We start from the raw sequence: 19,460 nt of genomic DNA, 5'->3' as shown, positions 1-19,460 counted from the left end.
TGCAGCACCTCATGTTTCTTTGACTTAAACTGCATCTGCAACCCCTCAGCCCAGATGAAGTACACTGATACAGACAGAGACACTGGCGTACAGATCTAAGCAGACACACAGATATGGGTATTAGTAAACTACAGGAGGATATCAACAGACTGCTCCGATGGACAGAGCACTGGTAAGTGAAATTCAACACCCAAGTGTGAGGTACTGCATTCAGGGAGGACTAACAAGGCGAGTGATTGGAAGACCCTGGAAGGTTCTGATGGAACAAAGGAATCTTAGTGTGTATATCAGCAGATCCCTGAAGGTGGCAGGACAGGTCAATGAAGTGATTAAGAAGGCTTCTGGGATACTTGGATGGGGTGAATAGCCAAGGCCTTTTTTTTTTCCCCCAGGGTAGGGGGGAAAAATAGAGGGCATAGGTTTAAGGTGAGAGGGGAAAGATTTAAAAGAGACCTAAGGGGCAACTTTTTCATGCAGAGGGTGGTGCGTGAATGGAATGAGCTGTCAGAGGAAGTGGTGGAGGCTGGTACAATTTAAAAGCATTTTAAAGGCATCTGGATAGGTATGAGTAGGAAAGGTTTAGAGGGATGTGGGCCAAATGCTGGCAAATGGGTTTAGGTCAGATTAGGATGTCTGGTCGGTGCAGATGAGTTGGACTGAAGGGTCTGTTTCTGTGCTGTACATCCCTATGATTCTATGTAGAATTATAGAGGTCGATAGCATGGAAAATGGCCATTTGGCCCAACTTGTCCATGCTGCCCAGTTTTCACAATGAATCTAGTCCCATTTGCCTGTGTTTGGTCCATGTCCCTCCATATCTATCCCACCCATTTATCTGTCCAGATATTTCTTAAATGGCAAAATTATACTCATCACCACCAATACTGTTTCAGACACTCACCAACCTCTGTGTGAAAAAATTGTCCCTCTGAACCCTTTTGTATCTCTCCCCTCTCACCTGAAATCTATGCCCTCTCCTACCATGGGGAAGAGCTATTAGCTATCTACACCTTTCCTGATTTTATAGATCTCTTTAAGGTCACCCCTCAATCTCCTACGCTGCAGGGAAAAAAGTCCCAGCCTATCTTTATAACTCAAATCTTCCAGTCCAAGTAACATCCTCTCAAGTCTTTTCTGCAATCTTTCCAGTTTAATAAAATCCTTTCTACAGAAGGGTGACCAGAACTGTATACGTACAGATACAAACACAGACACACAGAGATATCAACAAGCACAGATACAGAGAGAGACATATAGCAACAGCACAGAAACAGACACTTCAGCTCAACCCGTCCATGCCAACAATAATCCCATATTAAATACTCCCACCTGCCTGTGCTTGGCCCTTACGCCTCCAAACCATTCCTATTCACGTACTTAGCCAAATATCTTTTAAACGTCGTCACTGTACCTGCATTCTTCACTCCCCACGGAAATTCATTCCACACACGAACTATTCTTTGTTTGAAAAAGCTGCCCCACGTCTTTTTAAAATCTTTCTCCTCTCACCTTAAAAGTATGCCCCCTAGTCTTGAAATCTCCCACCATAGGGAAAGAACACCTGTCTTTCACCTTATCTGTATCCCTCATGATTTTATAAACTTCCATAAGGTCACTCCTCAACCTTCTATGCTCCAGTGAAAAAAGACTCAGCCTATCTTTTCACTGGGATGTAGGAGGCTGTGAGGTGACCTTATAGAAGCGTATAAAATAACAAGGGATATCGATAGAGTTGATGGTAGTTTTCTCTTCCCTAGGATGGGGGAGTTCACAATGAGGGGGCATACTTTTAAGGTGAAGGTGAGAGATTTAAAAAGGCATGAGGGGCATTTTTTTAAACACAGAATGGTTCGTGTGTAGAATGAACTTCCTGAGGAAGTGGTGAATGTGGGTACAGTGACAACATTTAAAAGACATTGGGATAAGTACATGAACAGGAAAGGTTTGGAGGGATATGGGCCAGGAGCAGGCAAGTGGGACTAGTTTAGTCTGGAATTATGTTCAGTGTGGACTTGGTTGGACTGAATAGTCTGTTTCTGTGCTGTGCATCTCAATGACTATGACTCTATTAATTTTGGATATCTGGCTGGCATGGATGAGTTGGACTGAAGAGTCTGTTTCTGTGCTGTATGACTCTAAATGGGATGCCTCCTCTTCCACCTCGGAACCATTCAACCCCATGGCATCAATGTGGACTTCACCAGTTTCTTCATTTCCCCTCCCCCCCACCTTACCCCAGTTCCACCCTTTCAGCTCAGCACCATCATGACCGGTCCCACTTGTCAATCTTCCTTCCCACCAATCCGCTCCACCCTCCTCTCCGACCTATCACCTTTACCCCCACCTCCATCCACCTATTGCACTCTCAGCTACCTTCTCCCCCCCAGCCCCACCCCCTCCCAATTATCTCTCCACCCCCTGGGCTGCCAGCCTCATTCCTGATGAAGGGCTCCGGTCCGAAACGTCGATTTTCCTGCTCCTTGGATACTGCCTGACCTGCTGTGTTTTTCCAGCACCACTCTAATCTTGACTCTAATCTCCAGCATCTGCAGTACTCACCTCCGTCCAAATGGCACAAGATGAATGGATGAGTTGGACCAAAGTGTCTGTTTCTGTACTGTACATTCTATGAGGAAGTGCTGGATGTCTTGAAATGCATAAAGGCGGATAAAGCCCAGGACCTGATCAGGTGTACCTGAGAACTCTGTGGGAAGCTAGAGAAGTGATTGCTGGGCCTCTTGCTGAGATATTTGTATCATCGATAGTCGCAGGTGAGGTGCCCGAAGACTGGAGGTTGGCAAACATGGCGCCACTCTTTAGGAAGGGTAGTAAGGACAAGCCAGGGAACTATAGACCAGTGAGCCTGATCTCGGTGGTGGGCAAGTTGTTGGAGGGAATCCTGAGGGACAGGATGTACATGTATTTGGAAAGGCAAGGACTGATTCGGGATAGTCAACATGGCTTTGTGCGTGGGAAATCATGTCTCACAAACTTGATTGAGTCTTTTGAAGAAGTAACAAAGAAGATTGATGAGGGCAGAGCAGTAGATTTGATCTATATGGACTTCAGTAAGGCGTTTGACAAGGTTCCCCATGGGAGACTGATTAGCAAGGTTAGATCTCATGGGATACAGGGAGAACTAGCCATTTGGATACAGAACTGGCTCAAAGGTAGAAGACAGAGGGTGGTGTTGGAGGGTTGTTTTTCAGACTGGAGGCCTGTGACCAGTGGAGTGCCACAAGGATCGGTGCTGGGTCCTCTAGTTTTGTCATTTACATAAATGATTTGGATGTGAGCATAAGAGGTATGGTTAGTAAATTTGCAGATGACACCAAAATTGGAGGTGTAGTGGACAGCGAAGAAGGTTAACTCATATTACAACAGGATCTTGATCAGATGGGCCAATGGGCCGAGAAGTGGCAGATGGAGTTTAATTCAGATAAATGCGAGGTGCTGCATTTTGGGAAAGCAAATCTTAGCAGGACTTATACACTTAATGGTAAGGTCCTAGGGAGTGTTGCTAAACAAAGACATCTTGGAGTGCAGGTTCATAGCTCCTTGAAAGTGAAGTCGCAGGTAGATAGGATAGTGAAGAAGGTGTTTGGTATGTTTTCTTTTATTGGTTAGAGTATTGAGTATAGAAGTTGGGAGGTCATGCTGCGGCAGTACAGGACTTTGGTTAGGCCACTGTTGGAGTATTGTGTGTAATTCTGGTCTCCCTCCTATCGGAAAGATGTTGTGAAACTTGAAAGGGTTCAGAAAAGATTTACAAGGATGTTGCCAGGGTTGGAGGATTTGAGTTATGGGAAGAGGCTGAACAGGCCGGGGCTGTTTTCCCTGGAGCATCGGAGGCTGAGGGGTGACCTTATAGAGGATTACAAAATTATGAAGAGCATGGATAGGATAAATAGACAAAGTATTTTCCCTGGAGTGGGGGAGTCCAGAACTAGAGGGTATAGGTTTAGGGTGCGAGATATAAAAAAGACCTAAAGACAACTTATTCACTGAAGGTGGTGGAGGTATGGAATGAGCTGCCAGAGGAAGTGGTGGAGGCTGGTACAATTGCAACATTTAAAATGCATTTCAATGGTATATGACTAGGAAGGGTTTGGAGGGATATGGGCCGGGTGTTGGCATGTGGGACTAGATTGGCTTGGGATATCTGGTCGGCGTGGACAGGTTGGACCGAAGGGTCTATTTCCTATGACTTGAATTCAACTCATTCACCTTATCCATGCCCCTCATGATTTCATAAACCTCTATAAGGTCACCCATCAACCTCCCACGCTCTAGTGAAAGAAAAAGTCCCAGGCTATTCACCCTCAAATCCTCCAACACGCGGAATAGACTGCACACATGTACAGATACAGACATAGACTGATACAGGTGACCCCTCCCTCGGGAGCGGGGTGGGGGGGGAGGGGTGAAGAAAGGGGTGGTGTCTGCTGCCTCCAAGCAGCCTGTCTGATTGGCTGGATTTGCAGCAGCCAATCAGACGGCCTCTGGCAGGGCACAAGGGGATCCACGTGTTCTAGTCGAATTGCTACATGCAGCGATACACGTGTGTGGTAACATTGGTCAGTTTCCCAGGATCAGACAGCGAGCGGAGGAGCCAAGCTAAAGGCGTTGGGATAGCCTCAGAGACAGGGGGAAAGAAACACACTGCAACTGAAATCAGGTAAATAAAACAAAAAAAAACACACACCTACACTCATAAACCTCCTGCCCAATTTACAACCTGTTTAATCCCACAGCTTTCTTTTGAGAAACAAAACAAATGGGGACTCAATTCCTTTGTTTATGAGTTTGCCAGTCCAGATAATTTGATGTTTCCAATCAATACCTTTTAACTTTTGTTCAACCCCGTGGAGCGGTGTTTATATATTTTGAGACAAAAACATTTGCTTTTTTGTGTGTGTGGTGGGGGGAGGGTTGTTTGGACGTTGCCGTTTCCGACGTTGTTACGGTTTTGCTGGAATTTTAAAATATAGTTTGGGAATGGATTGTAAAGATTTCGAACAGTTTGATTCGCCTTTTTTTAAAAAAAAGGGGTCGATCCCATTCCTGCTTCACCACAAAGGCATCAGATCTCTCTATTGTTCTGTAAAAGTGTTTGGGATCCCTCTTTCCTTGGAGATTTTAAAAAAAATCTTTGTGTTGCCAGAATTCGAAAAGGGTGAAGATTCCTCGTTTATTCCAGTGTCTGGTGTAGACTTATTGTTTCCCATTCCCTCCTCCCCCCTCTCTCTCTCGCTGAAATTTCAGATGCTAGAGACACAGCTCCGCCTTTTTCAGTGTCATGGGTCTCTCTCTTAACAAAGAGATTCTACCCAGTTTCTACACCCAGTGCCTCCTAAGAACAGAGATGTCGCCAGACTGACCTGCTTTCCTTCTCCTAAGACAGAGGCAGGAGAGAGGTCTTGTATCCTCGACCCAGCCTTTATCCGTCAGACAAATTTAAGGATGATTTAAACAAATCCGTCCCCTCCCTCTGCTATTTAAATAGCCACGCCTACAGAATCTCCTTTGTCCATAGACAGATGAAGACTGATAGAGTCGGAGAGATGCACAACGCGGAAACAGACCCTTCGGCCCAACTTGTCCGTGCCGGCCAGATATCCTAAATTGATCGAGTTCCATTTGCCAGTATTTGGCACATGTCACTCTAAACCCTTCCTATTCATGTTCCCATCCAGAAGCCTTTTAAATGTTGTAACTACCAGCCTCCACCGCTTCCTCTTGCAGCTCATGCCATACATGTACCACTCTCTGCGTGAAAAAGCTGCCCCTTCGGTCCCTTTTAAATCTTTACCCTCTCACCTTAAACTTATACCCTGTAGATTTGGACTCCCCTACTCTGGGGAGAAAGACCTTGTCTATTCACCCTATCCGAGCCACTCATGATTTTATAAACCTCTATAAGGTCACCCTCAGCCTCTCTATAGCTTAAACCTGAACCCTTCCAACATTCACAACACCCTTCCTATAGCAGGGAGTCCAGAATTGAACACAGTAACCCAAAGGTGGCTTAAACAATGTCCTGTATAGTTGCAACATGACTTCCCAGCCTCTCTACTTATGAGCCCCTGTCTCCAGTCAGTTGTGAGGTGGAGGTGGTGTTGGACTGGGGTGGACAAGGTCAGAAGTCACACAATACCTGGTTATATTCCATATGGTTTATTTGAAATCACAAGCTTTTTGAGCGCTGCCCCTTTGACAGGTGAAGTCATCTGAAATCCTGTGAATTCAAATAAACTTGTTGGGACCTGGTGTCATGTGACATCTGACCTTGTCCAATCAGTTGGTCAGCCAATGGGACTTGCATAGGAAGAGGCCATTTGGCACAATAAAACTGTAGCATCGTTCTAGGATATGGCTGCTCACTCCACCTCAACATACTCCTGTATTATCCCCACATCCCTCAATATAATCAGTGACTGGAAAGCTGTTGATATTTGTCCTGACTTTTATTACCTCTGGATGTCCACAATACTGAGTAAAAATATTTCTCCTGAATTCACAATCAGACTTATTAATGAGAGGCATGGAAAGGATAAATAGGCAAAGTCTTTTCCCTGGGGTTGGGGAGTCCAGAGCTAGAGGGCATGGGTTTAGGGTGAGAGGGGAAAGATATAAAAGAGACCTAAGGGGCAACTTTTTCCATGCAGAGAGTGGTACGTTTATGGCATGAGCTGCCAGAGGAAGTGGTGGAGGCTGGTACATTTGCAACATTAAAATGGCATCTGGATAGAGACATGAATAGGAAGGTTTAGAGGGATATGGGCCAGGTGCTGGCAGGTGGGACTGGATTGGGTTGGGATATCTGGTCAGTATGGACAGGTTGGACCGAAGGGTCTGTTCCGGGCTGTACACCTCCATATTGGTGGCTGCTGCCCATCCGCCACTTAGTTCTGAAGTCTCACCCCCCCCCCCCCCCCCACACAAAAACACACACGTCGAAATCACTGCTTTAATTCTTCCCCGTTGGATAGAATAGCTCAAGGGGCTGAATAGCTGTCCCTGTGCATATGCCCAGCATTACTTCAAAGGCATGTTGTCTAGTTGCTAACAGATTGCTGTTCATGGGAGCTTTCTATGCAAGAATTGGTCTCTACCTTTCACAGAATCTTAGCATTGTTTCTGATGTTACGACAGTTACTAAACTCCTGATACAGTACTACTTTGGCCGTGAGCCAAACCCTTCCTATTCATATACCCATCCAAATGCCTTTTAAATGTTCCAATTGTACCAGCCTCCTCCACTTCCTCTGGAAGCTCATTCCAAACACGTACCACCCTCTGCATGAAAAAGTTGCCCCTTAGGTCTTTTTTATATCTTTCCCCTCTCACCCTAAACCTATGCCCTCTAGCTGGGAAAAGACTTCGTCTATTTATCCTATCCATGCCCCTCATAATTTTGTAAACCTCTATAAGGTCTCCCCTCAGCCTCCGACGCTCCAGGGAAAACAGCCCTAACCTGTTCAGCCTCACCTTATAGATCAAATCCTCCGACCCTGGCAACATTCTTGTAAATATTTTCTGAACCCTTTCATGTTTCACGTCTTTCCGATAGGAAGGAGACAGGGTGCTGGCAGGTGGGACTAGATTGGGTTGGGATATCTGGTCAGCATGAACAGGTCTGTTTCCATGCTGTACATCTCTATGACTCTTAAGTGCTTCCCAGCATCCTGAAGTGCTATGCTTGATTTTCTTGCTGAAAAATGTGACCTGAAAATAGCCCATGTAGAGAGGAACCTCGATTATCCGATGGACACGGGCAGGGAATATTTTGTTTGGTTAATCAATGTTGGATAACGTAGTTAGCCATGCATTGGGACTTTGCAATCTTGTTCAGATAATCCAAAATTCAATTAAGCGGATGCCGGATAATCAAGGTTCCTCTGTAAATGTCATGATTTGGAGATGCCAGTGTTGGAGTGGGGTGTACAAAGTTAAAAATCACACCACACCAGGTTATAGTCCAACAGGTTTAATTGGAAGCACTAGCTTTCAGAGCGGTGCTCCTTCATCAGGTGGTTGTGGACTACATAATTGTAAGACACAGAATTTATAGCAAAAGTTTACAGTGTGATGTAATTGCAATTATACATTGAAAAATATCTTGATTGTTTGTAAAGTCTCTCATTTGTTAGAATGACCATGTTAGTTTCACTTCTTTCACAAAACATTTTCTTTTGAAAAGTTACATTCTCAAGTGAACTTTAACAATTGGTGTCAGCCCAGACAATGTATTAGGTATTAGCATCCCTCTGTGCTGCTGTCTGTGCCATAAGATTGAAACTGATTCTAATCTTAAAAAAATGAATTAACAGAATCTTACATGGATTCATGCAGTTTTTGAGCAAAGTACAGTGTAACTTATAAGTACAGTTCAACTTCAGCCCAATTCATCCATGCTAGCCAGTGTTCCTCAACCAAACTAGCCCCATTTCACTTGAGAATGTAACTTTTAAAAATTTTGTGATTTACATTATGAAAGAAGTGAAACTAACGTGGTCATTCTAACAGATGAGAGACTTAACAAACAATCAAGGTATTTTCCAATGTATAATTTCAGTTACATCACACTGTAAACTTTTGCTATAAATTCTGCCTCTTACAATCTTCTACTCCACAATCACCTAATGAAGGAGCAGCGCTCTGAAAGCTAGTGCTTCCAATTAAGCCTGTTGGACTATAACTTAGTGTTGTGATTTTTAACTTCCTCTGTAAACTTATTCTAGAACTTTCTGTGTAAACAATCAAATGACAGCACAGTTGCAGGTTCTGGCCATCAGGTGGAGCCGAGGAGTAAGATTCTGATGAGTTTCCCCATTTCCATTATTATTGTGTTAAAAATTACACGAAGGATTGTGGCTGTAAAACCTTGAGTCACACAACATGGAGCTAGACTCTTCAGCCCAACTCATCCATGCCAGCCAGGGTTCCTCAACCAAACTAGTCCCATTTGCCAGCGTTTGGCCCATATCCCTATCCATGAACCTGTGCAAATGACTTTTTAATGACTCTACCTTATGGTAGAGTCATAGAGCTGTATAGCATGGAAACAGACCCTTCGACCCAATTTGTCCATGCCAAACAGATATCCTAAATTCATCTAGTCCCATTTGCCAGTGTCCCTCTAAACCCTTCTTATTCATGTACCTATCCAGGTACCTTTTAAATGTTATAATTGTACCAGCCTCTACCACTTCCTCTGGCAGCTTATTCCATACACGCACCACCCTCAGCATGAAAATGTTGCCCCTTAGGTCTCTTTTATATCTTTCCCCTCTCACTCTAAATCTATGCCCTCTAGTTCTGAAAATACTTTGTTTATTTATCCTATCCATGCCCGTAATTTTATAAGGTCAGCCTTCACTCCAGGGAAAACAGCCCTAGCCTATTCAACCTCTCCCTATAGCTCAAATCCTCCAACCCTGGCAACATCCTTGGAAATATTTTCTGAACCTTTTCAAGTTTCACAACATCATTCCAAAAGTGGCCTAACCAATGTCCTGTACAGCTGCAACATGACCTCCCAATTCCTATACTCAATACTCTGACCAATAAAGGGAAGTATACCAAATGCCACTTTCACTATCCTATCTATCTGTGACTCCACTTTCAAGGAGCTCTGAACCTGCACTCCAAGGAATGATAGGTGTCTTTTCCCAAGGATGGGGGATTTCAAGAATAGGGAACACATTTTTAAGGTGAGAGGAGAAAGATTTAAAGACACGAGGGGTGTATTTTTTTTATATACAGAGGGTCGTTTGCTGTGGAATGATCTTCCTGAGGAAGTGGTGGATGTGGGTAAAGTTACGTTTGGATAAGTTCATGAATAGGAAAGGTTTGTCGGGATGCGGGCCAGGAGGAGTTAGATGGGACTAGTTTAGTTTGGGATTATGGTCCGAAGGCACTGGTTGGACCAAAGGGTCTATAAACACTCTATATAGCTCAAATCCTCCAACATCCTTGTAAATCTTTTCTGAACCCTTTCAAGTTTCACAACATCCTTCCTACAGCAGGGAGACCAGAACTGAATGCAGTATTCCAAAAGTGACCAAACCAATGTCCTGTACGACTGCAACATGCCTACCAACACTTATATTCAATGCACTGACCAATGTAGGCAAGCATACCAAATGGTGCCTTCACTACCCTGTCGACCTGTGATGCCACTTTCATCTGTTTCTGTTCCAGGGAATGGATTCAACCGGAAGTAAAGCTTCTCGAGAATCCATTGAGGGGTTCAGCAGCGAGGAAGACGGGGACTGCGACGTCTTCCTTTCCGACAGTGACTCTGACAGAGCCTCCAAGGATGTTGCCCCCTGCAGGGCCAGGCCAATGGGGCTCCCTCTCCGTGATCAGTCTGCCTTTGTCGGCGTGGGCACGGCCTCTGCCAGCAAGGTACCCTCGCCCGGGCCTCAAGCCTTCATCCCTCACCCCATGTCGGCCTCCCACCTCAAGAAGCCACTGGAGAATATCTATTTTGCCTCGGCCCCTGTGTGGCCGTGCCAGTCTCTGCCGGGTAGCGCCAGTCTGGGCCGAGCATGGAAGCTCTCCCTCGACGGTGTTAGTCAGTACCCCCAGAGGTTTCTAAGCAGGGGTCTGAAGCGGAGAAGGGAATGGGATGTGTCCAAGCAGCAGGGGACTGCCCTGAGTGAAAAGATGCCTCGCGTCAAGACAAGAGGAGACCTACTTTTTGCGCAGAAGGTTTGGAATTCCCTATTTGTCACTTTGTTGATTTAATCCATCCTCTGGTTTTGTGGGGGTTGGGTATTAATTGTATTCAAACTATTAGGAATTCACTCCCATCCTGATAAATAGGCAGCGACTGAAACTGCAGTTCCGCAGGTACATGGGAACACCATCCCCTTCAAATTTCCCTCTGACATGGAAATATATCAGCCTTTCCTTCACAGTTTTAAAAAAAACATGGAATTCCCTCCCTAAAGGCACTGTGGGTCAACCCACAGCACTTGGACTGCAGCAGTTCCAGAAGGCAGCTCACTACCAACATCTCAAGGGGCAACTAGGGACGGGCAATAAATACTGGGCCCAGCTAGCGATGCCCACTTCCCACAAATTAACAGTTTAAAAAAAAGCTAAGGGTACCAGTGGTGCAGTGGTAGTGTTCCTACCTTTGTATCAGAACACCCACCTGCTCCAGAGGTCTGACGTAATGTATCCAAACAGGCATTGATTGAAAGATAAAAACAATGACTGCAGATGCTGAAAATCAAATACTGGATTAGAGGTGCTGGAAGAGCACAGCAGTTCAGGCAGCATCCAACGAGCAGCGAAATCAACGTTTCGGGCAAAAGCCCTTCATCAGGAATAAAGGCTCTCTCCCCACCCTCCTCTAGCTTATCTCTCCATGCTTCAGGCTCACTGCCTTTATTCCTGATGAAGGGCTTTTGCCCGAAACGTTGATTTCGCTGCTCATTGATTGAAAGATATCCAGTCAGGAGGTATACAAATGGAACAGCGACTGTGTAAGTAAACATAAGTGTGGACTGATGGAGATGTTGTCAAAAGACAACAGTTTTACATCTGACCAGACTGGGAGCCAGTGCAGGTTATCATTGCAAGAAAGTGTTGGTTAAGGAGACACAGCGTGAATGAGTATACGGAACCCCAGAGTTTTGGATATGCTGAAGATTGCAGGCTTAGGGCAGAAAGAGGGACATGTACATTTGAGACCAGAGCTAACAAATCATGTGATTCCTTCAACACTGCTGACCCAGTATCACTGGAACTACATTTGGAACTACAGAGGGTTTGAAATGTATCTGCCCCGCAACAATTGCTGAAGGGGTAAATGGGGGATTTGCTCCTGCGGGGAGTGGGGGGGGAGAGGATGGGGGACTCGCTCCTGTGGGGGGGAATAGGGAATTCACTCCCATGTGTCATTGTTGAGGCCAATAGAGTTAAAGTGGGGAAGTTGGATAAACACACAGAGGAGAAAAAGATATATCGATAGATGGGAGGGTGGTTGGACATTGCAGTGGAGCAGAAAATGTCAGCGTGGATAGATGGACTGAGTGGTCTGTTTTATTGTAGCCAAATTGCAGCACAGGTGGAGGCCATTTGGCCAGTCAGGTTCATTAGGCTCCCTCCTTGCAGAGCAGTGTCATATCTCTGTTTTAATTCTATAGATTGATTCTGATATCTCCTGTTTGTTTTTGTTTTGGTGGATGTTATGTCCAGTGTAAGGAACTCCAGGTGTTTATCCGGCCACTGACTATCCTCCTTGATGGACTAAAGACCGGACGGTACAACAAAGGTAAGAGTGAGATTGAAATGATTCTCTCTGAAGGTGTGTGTGTGTGTGAGCTTTGTGACTGGTCAAGAAAAGAATATAGCTATAGAGATGTAGAGCATGGACACAGAACCTATGGCCCAACTCGTCCATGCCAACCAGATATCCTAAATTAATCTAGTCCCATTTGCCAGCATTTAGCCCATATCCCTCTTTCTATTCATATAGCCAGCCAGATGCTTTTTCAATATTGTCATTGTACCAGCCTCCACCACTTCCTCTGGCAGCTCATTCCATACACACACCACCGCCTCGGAAAAGTCCCTCCTTTGGGTCCCTTTTAAATCTTTCCCCTCTCACCTTAAACTTATGTCCTTTAGTTTTGGACTCCCCTACCTTGGGAAAGGACCTTGACTCTTCACCCCATCTGTGCCCCTCATGATTTTATAAACCCCTATAAAAGGTCACCCCTCAGCCTCCAACACTCCAAGAAAAATTGCCCCCCCCCCACTCCATATAACTCAAACCCTCCAACCCTGGCAACATCCTTGTAAATCTCTTCTGAACCCTTTCAAGTTTGACAACATATTGCCGATAGCAGGGAGACCAGAATTGAACACAGTATTCCAAAAGTGGCTGAACCATTGTCCTGCACAGCTGCAACATGACCTCCTGATTCTTATACTCAATGCACTGACCAATAAAGGCAAGATGACATTGGAATGCTTAACCCTAAGAGTTGACTTTCAAGGAACTATGAACTTGCACCCCGAAGTTTTGTTCAGCAACACTCCCCTGGGCCCTACAATTAAATGTATAAATGAGAGTAAGTAACACCAGTATGCCTCAGTTTGGTCGAATGGCCTGTTTAGTGTAAACATATCTTTTTTATCCTTCATTTCTCGAATGGCAATGCCAGGATTTGAACTCAGGAAGTGGTCCTGTTCATCTTTTCAGGTCTCACCAGTTTTCAGCAGAGCGTTGCTATGGACCGGATCCAGAGGATCGTAGGTGTTCTGCAGAAGCCAGGAATGGGGTAGGTACCAGGACAGATGGCTGCTGTCTTCCTTCTACACAGCATGGCTTTATGGCCTCGGGGACCAATTCCTTCCCTGATACTGAGGGAGTGGGCACTGTCGGAGGGCCAACACTGAGGGAGCGGGCACTGTCAGAGGGTCAGTGCTGAAGGAGTGCCACATTGTCAGTTCCACTGTCCTGAATCCACATTTCTGTTTAAAATGTCTGCACTTCACTGAGGCATGAAGAAAGTGGATACCCAACTAAGTGGGAGGAGGGGGGAAGGGAACAGATTAGGAGTTGGGGATGTGGGGGGGTGGGGGGGAGGGGGAAGGAAGAAAGAGGATGAGTTTGGCCAAAATGTTAGCCAACAGAAAGGTCAGAGTTTGAAATGGGGCTGCAGGGAGATGGTGGGGCCTACGAGTGTGGGATGTAAAGAGAGGCAATACAGAATCAAAGAAATGATCTTAGTGATTGAAGAAGGTCTGGAAATCACAGGTAGAGGAGAGTCAGTGCTGGTCTGAAGATGTGCAGGTTAGGGTGGACTGGCTATGCCGACTTGCCCAGGGATATGCAGGCTAGGTAGCCATGGCAAATGTAGGGTAACAGGGATAGGGTATGGGTATTTGGAATGCTCTTCAGAGGGTCAGTGTGGATTTGATCAACCAAATGACCTGCTTTCACACTGTAGGGATTCTATAAGAGGTGGATTTGAAAATGAGAAGTTCAAATTCATAGTATTTGTCAGTTTGGGTATCTGAAAGCGAGGGAACAGGAGGCGAGCAGAGATCCCAGTCACAGTTTGACGCTGTGTGCAGCATTGGTTGTTTGTATAGTCAATGGCAGGCAGTTTACAATGAAATCGGGTCCATCTTATAAGCTTCTGGTGAGCATCAGGCCTTGATATCAAGAGCGAGTCTTGCCTTGTATAAATGCAAGTATTAACTCATTTTTTTGTGTGCTGCAAAATATGTTATTCATGCAATTTTCATTCTCTCTTGCCTCACCCCCCCCCCCCCACCACCACTTCATATAAAAAGGGAGCGTTACTTAGGCACACTACTTCAAGTGGAAATGATGCTGAAGGTTTGGTTCCCTCACGTCACCATGGCAACACCGGGCACTGAAGGCTCTGGGCCTACAGGAAGTGGATGCAATGCAAGAAAGGTACATAACCCTGATGGGTCAGGGCCCCAGTAACCATAGCAGAGGAGGCCATTCAGCACAGCTTTCCTGGCCATAAATGTTGACCCAACAGACGTTTTAAAAACAAAAGATTGGCTAACTAATCCTCTCTGTACAAGAGGCAACTGGGGATGGGAAATAAATAATGGTCTAAAAACCCATGAATGAATTTTTTTTTAAGAAGTGATCATACAGATGTACAACATAGAAACAGACCCTTTGCAACTTGTCTGTGCCAACCAGACATCCTAAATTAATCTAGTCCCATTTGCCAGCATTTGGCTCATAGCCCTCTAAACCTTCCTATTCATATATCCGTCGAGATGCCTTTTAAATGTTGTAATTGTATCAGCCTCCATGTCTCCTTTGGCAGCTCATTCCATATACTCGCCACCTTCTGCATGAAAACTTTTCCCTTTCGGTCCTTTTTAAATCTTTCCCCTCTCAACTTAAACCTTTGGTTCTGGACTCCCCCCTTGTCTATTCACCCTGTCCAGGCCCCTCATGATTTTATAAACCTCTATAAGGCCATCTATCAGCCTCTGACACTCCAGGGAAAATGGCTCCAGCCTGTTCAGCCTCTCCCTATAGCTCAAACCCTCCAGCCCCAGCAACATCCTTGTAAATCTTTTCTGCACCCTTTCAAGTTTCACAACATCCTTCCTATAGCAGGGAGACCAGAACTGAACACAGTATTCCAAAAGTGGCCTAACCAATATCCTGCACAGCTGCAACATGGCATCCCAACTCTTATACTCAGTGCACTGACCAATATAGTCAAACATACCAAATGCCACCTTCACTAGATAAAAACCGAAACCACTGCAGATGCGGTAAATTAGAATTGCTGGAAAAACTCAGCGGGTCTGGCAGCATCTATGGAGAGAAATCATTTCGGGTCCAGTGACTCTTTCCCTGAACCGATCCTTTTTCATTACTCTGTCAGAGGGGTTCAAGAGGTCATTAGGGATGGGAAACAATTAGCCTGCATCTTGTGAAATTAAGAGTGGAAGGGAGCCCACAGGACTGATGGATAATTGCCATTGACTTTTACCAAATTGACTGTTGCCCAGCATAAATTGTGGTTTTCCTTTCACCCCAGCAGTTTCGGACCGGGTCATCGGAGACCAGTTCCTCGTGGGAGTCGCTTTCTCCTTCCTCGTCCCGAAGACAATCGTTCAGTGATAGTGGCCCCCAGGATCAAGCGGGTACCTCATCGTCATCCGGGAGCTGGGAGGAGAGGCCTGAGCTCCGGGAAGGTCCAGCAGAAGGGGTCGCTTGTTATGATGACCCAGGAGGACGGTCTGACCGCTCCCAAACCCTGCAGTGTCTCACTTTGGTCATGCAGGACAGCCCAGAACTCCCCTCCTCCACTCGCTCTGGCACTCTCTGGTCGGTCCAGGGGGCCTGGGCTTCCACCGTCAGGACCCCAACCAGCCAGAGACGTCCAGGCAGGAGCAGCAGTGCGCCCCCATGCCTCCCCACCAACCACAGCAGTGCCACATCCTTGCCCCTTGTCTTGTCATGCGATTCCATTGTGCTGTTGGATCTGTCAGAGGCTTACGTGCGATGGAGCCAGAAATAGGTCCAAGTTCAGCCAGCTCAGGCCGCCTCCCAAGGACTTTTTAAGAGAGGAATGTCTCAAAGACTTGCATTTTTATAGTACTTTTATGCCACCTCAGGATGTCCCAGTCAATGAAGTCTGTAATCACTGTAGAAAAAGCAACCAAATTACACAAAGCAAGCTCCCACGTAACAATGGAGACTTGTGTTGGATTTGATGTTTGTTGAAGCATTAATATCAGACACTACAGAGAAGTCCTTTCCCATAGTCTTCCTCAAGGATATTTTATGGCCACTTGAGTTGGTGGGTGGAGCCACAGTTTATTGGTGTTCAAGATGGTGTTCCCTCAGCACTGACTGACAGTGCCCGCTCCCTTAGTGCTGACCCTCCTATGGTGCCTGCTCCCTCAGCACTGAACCTCTGACAGTGTCCGGACCCTCATCATTGGCACTACAACAGTGCAGTGATCCCTCAGCACTGACACTCTGATAGTGCCCTTTTCCTTGTCACTGGCACTCCAACAATGCTACGCTCCCTCGTTGCTGGCACTCCAACAGTGCGGCACTGGCAATCCAACAGTGTGGAGACGCAGAGACCACTGCCTCAAGTGTCCTTAACTCACCTGGCATCGTGATACAATCTGCTTGTCGAGTCTGGATAGAGTGCACTGTTTTTCCTGGGTAAGGGTTGGAGGTTTGGGAATACTTTGAGTAGAAAAGTTCTTTGTGGATTTGACAGAGCTTTCCAGCAATCAATAGGACATAATTTTGTGTGACCAACTTTATTTCTCTTGGGTCATTCAGCCTTCATCTGCCAAACTACTCAATGATACCTTTGCCTCATTTTGAGAGGTGTTTGCTTTGTTTATAATGACTTAACCGAATAATTGCGTGGGTTTATTTTAATTGTGTAGTGACCATCTGGTAAAGAGGTAAATCCTTCCACAATTCTCGAGTAAAAGATTATAGGCTAAAGGAAAGCTATCGGCCAAAATGGTGTGTAAAAATAATAACAGAAAGTTTCCTTTATGGAAGAAACTGGAGTGAGCTATTTGGCCCCTCGAACCTGTTTGACCTTTGATCAGATCTGGTCCTGGCCTTGATTTCTTCTCTGCACCCTTGCCTGCTGCATCAATCAGAAATCTGTCTTAACTCGAGCTTTAAGTATATTCAGTGATCCAGCCCCTGCCACACTCCGCAGGTGAAAATGCCATGACCCTCTGAGGGAAGAAATTCCTTTTTGTCTTCCAAAGGAGAACCCTCATTCTGAAACTATGAACCCTCGCCCCCACCGATTCTAGATGAGGAGAAACACTTTCCATGAATAGCCTCAACAGCTTCTATGGTTTAATAAGGTGACTTTTCATTTTTGTAAAACACGATTGAGTACAGACCAAAGCATTCTTCATGGGAGCAACCCCCTTTCTTCCAAGGAAACAATCTTTCAAGTGAAGGACCATTCTCTAAAGAGTCATAGAGATGTACAGCATGGAAACAGACCCTTTAGTCTAACTGGTCCATGCTGACCAGATATCCTAAATTCATCTAGTCCCATTTGCCAGCATTTGTCCAGAATTGTATTCCTTAAACCCTTCCAATCATGTACTCATCCAGATGCTTTTAAATGTTGTAATTGTACCAGCCTTCAGCACTTCCTCTGGCAGCTCATTCCATACATGCACCACCCTCTGTGTGAAAAAGTTGGGTCCTTCTTAAATCTTACTCCTGTCACCTTAAACCTATGCCCTCTAGCTTTGGACTCCACTCCCCAATGGAAAAGACCTTGACTATTCACTTATCCATACCCCTCATGATTTTTATAAACCTTTATAAGGTCACTCCTCAACCTCTGATGCTCCAAGGAAAATAGCCCCAGCCTGTTCAACCTCTCCCTATACCTCAAACCCTCCAACCCCAGCAACAGCTTTGTAAATTTTTTCTGAACCCTTTCAAGTTTGACAACATCTTTCCTACGGTAGGGAGACCAGAATTGAGCACAGTGTTCCAAAAGTGGCTTAATCAATGTCCCGTACAGCTTCAACATGACCTCTCAACATCTACACTGACCAATAAAGGCAAGCGTACCCAACACCTCCTTCACTATCCTATCTACCTGCGACTCTAATTTCAAAGAACTATGAACCTGCATTTCAAGGTCTCTTTCTTTGGCAACATTCCCCATGACCTTACTATTAAGTGTATAAGCCCTGTCCTGATTTGCCTGATGAAAACACAATGCCTAACATTTATCAAAATTAATCTACTTCTGCTATTCCTCAGGCCATTGAATCAAGGTTTCTAGATGAGAAAAACCTTTCATTCTTTCAAGGAACACCTCAGGAGCTTCTATGCTTTAATAAGGGCAGTTTGCATTCTTGTAAAACTCCTAATGGGGAGAGACCCTTTCTTCCCATGAAAGGGTCTCTCCCCATTAGGAGTTTTACAAGAATGCAAAGAGTCTCTGAACTAAACAACCCTTCCCTAAAGAGGCAATGTTTCTTCCCCCTACATCCCCAAGAATTATAATTCAGTCAAAATGGGCAGGAACTCAATAAAAACATAGTGACAATGCTGAACTGCTGTCCAATCGGTGAATGGATATGTTGGGTGACTCATACCAGGAGGGGAGGAATGGGGCAAGGAGGTCATGTGATGCAATCTCCAGGAATAGTGTCAGGCAGGAGTTGGCCACCCTAACACTGGGGTGAGGGAGGGAATAAGGGCCCTGTGTTAGTACTAGCTGGTTCTGGTGCTATTTTAAAATGGACTGAGGGGTTCAAAGATTGTGCCCCACCCCGTATGTCTGTATCAGGAGCGGGATGGGGGCTTCCTCACTTTCTGAACTCCCCCACCACCCAAAATGTTTAAGCCCCTGATTTATTTGTGATGCAATTGTAGTTGGAGTAGATGAATTGTGGAGCGATACTGTAACAAATCAAGTCACCTCCAAAATAATAAAGGCTCTTGTGAAATTTGGGTTCTCTGGGTCTGTGTATCATTTTCTTTCTGTCTCATTTTATTGCCGTACCCTATACAATATATAAGAAACGACATAGAGGCAATGGAAAAGGTCTCTTTCAAAAATAGAAAGCTAAGGGGGAGAAGGTGGTGACCTGATCAAGGTCTTTTAAAATTCGGAAATTTGACAGTGAAATACAGACATTGCTGTAGAACCACGGCATGTCTGGCAACATCTGTGGAGAAAGAGCAGATTAAGTGGTGGGTGTGGGTACGATTACAACATTTAAAAGACATTTGGATCAGGACACGAATAGGAAATATTTGGAGGAATATGGGCCAAATGCAGGCAGGTGGGACTAGTTTAGTTTGGGATTATGTTTGGCATGAATTGGTTGGACCAAAGGGTCTGTTTCCATGTGGCATGACTCTATAGTGATCCTCCTTCAGTTTCTCCAGCAATTTCTGT

General features: G+C 45.3%; 1 protein-coding gene across 2 annotated transcripts; it reads left to right on the top strand.

Annotated features, from left to right (window-relative positions):
* Positions 1-4,515: 4,515 nt before the first annotated feature.
* Positions 4,516-19,009, top strand: LOC140454036 (uncharacterized). 2 transcript variants are annotated; one of them, XM_072548989.1, is made up of 6 exons: positions 4,516-4,678; positions 10,207-10,719; positions 12,217-12,292; positions 13,226-13,304; positions 14,326-14,452; positions 15,576-19,009. In XM_072548989.1, the coding sequence occupies exons 2-6, from the start codon at positions 10,210-10,212 to the stop codon at positions 16,053-16,055; spliced, it is 1,272 nt and encodes a 423-aa protein (XP_072405090.1). In that variant the 5' UTR covers positions 4,516-4,678; positions 10,207-10,209; the 3' UTR covers positions 16,056-19,009. The 2 variants fall into 2 exon arrangements, with proteins under 2 accessions (XP_072405090.1, XP_072405089.1); XM_072548988.1 differs by having other exon boundaries at positions 15,573-19,009.
* The last annotated feature ends 451 nt before the right edge of the window (positions 19,010-19,460 follow it).

The sequence above is a fragment of the Chiloscyllium punctatum genome, chromosome 28 (assembly GCF_047496795.1).
Source record: "Chiloscyllium punctatum isolate Juve2018m chromosome 28, sChiPun1.3, whole genome shotgun sequence".
NCBI lineage: Eukaryota > Metazoa > Chordata > Chondrichthyes > Orectolobiformes > Hemiscylliidae > Chiloscyllium > Chiloscyllium punctatum.
The sequence above is the reverse complement of the archived record's forward strand: the minus strand, read 5'-3'. Positions and strand labels throughout refer to the sequence as shown.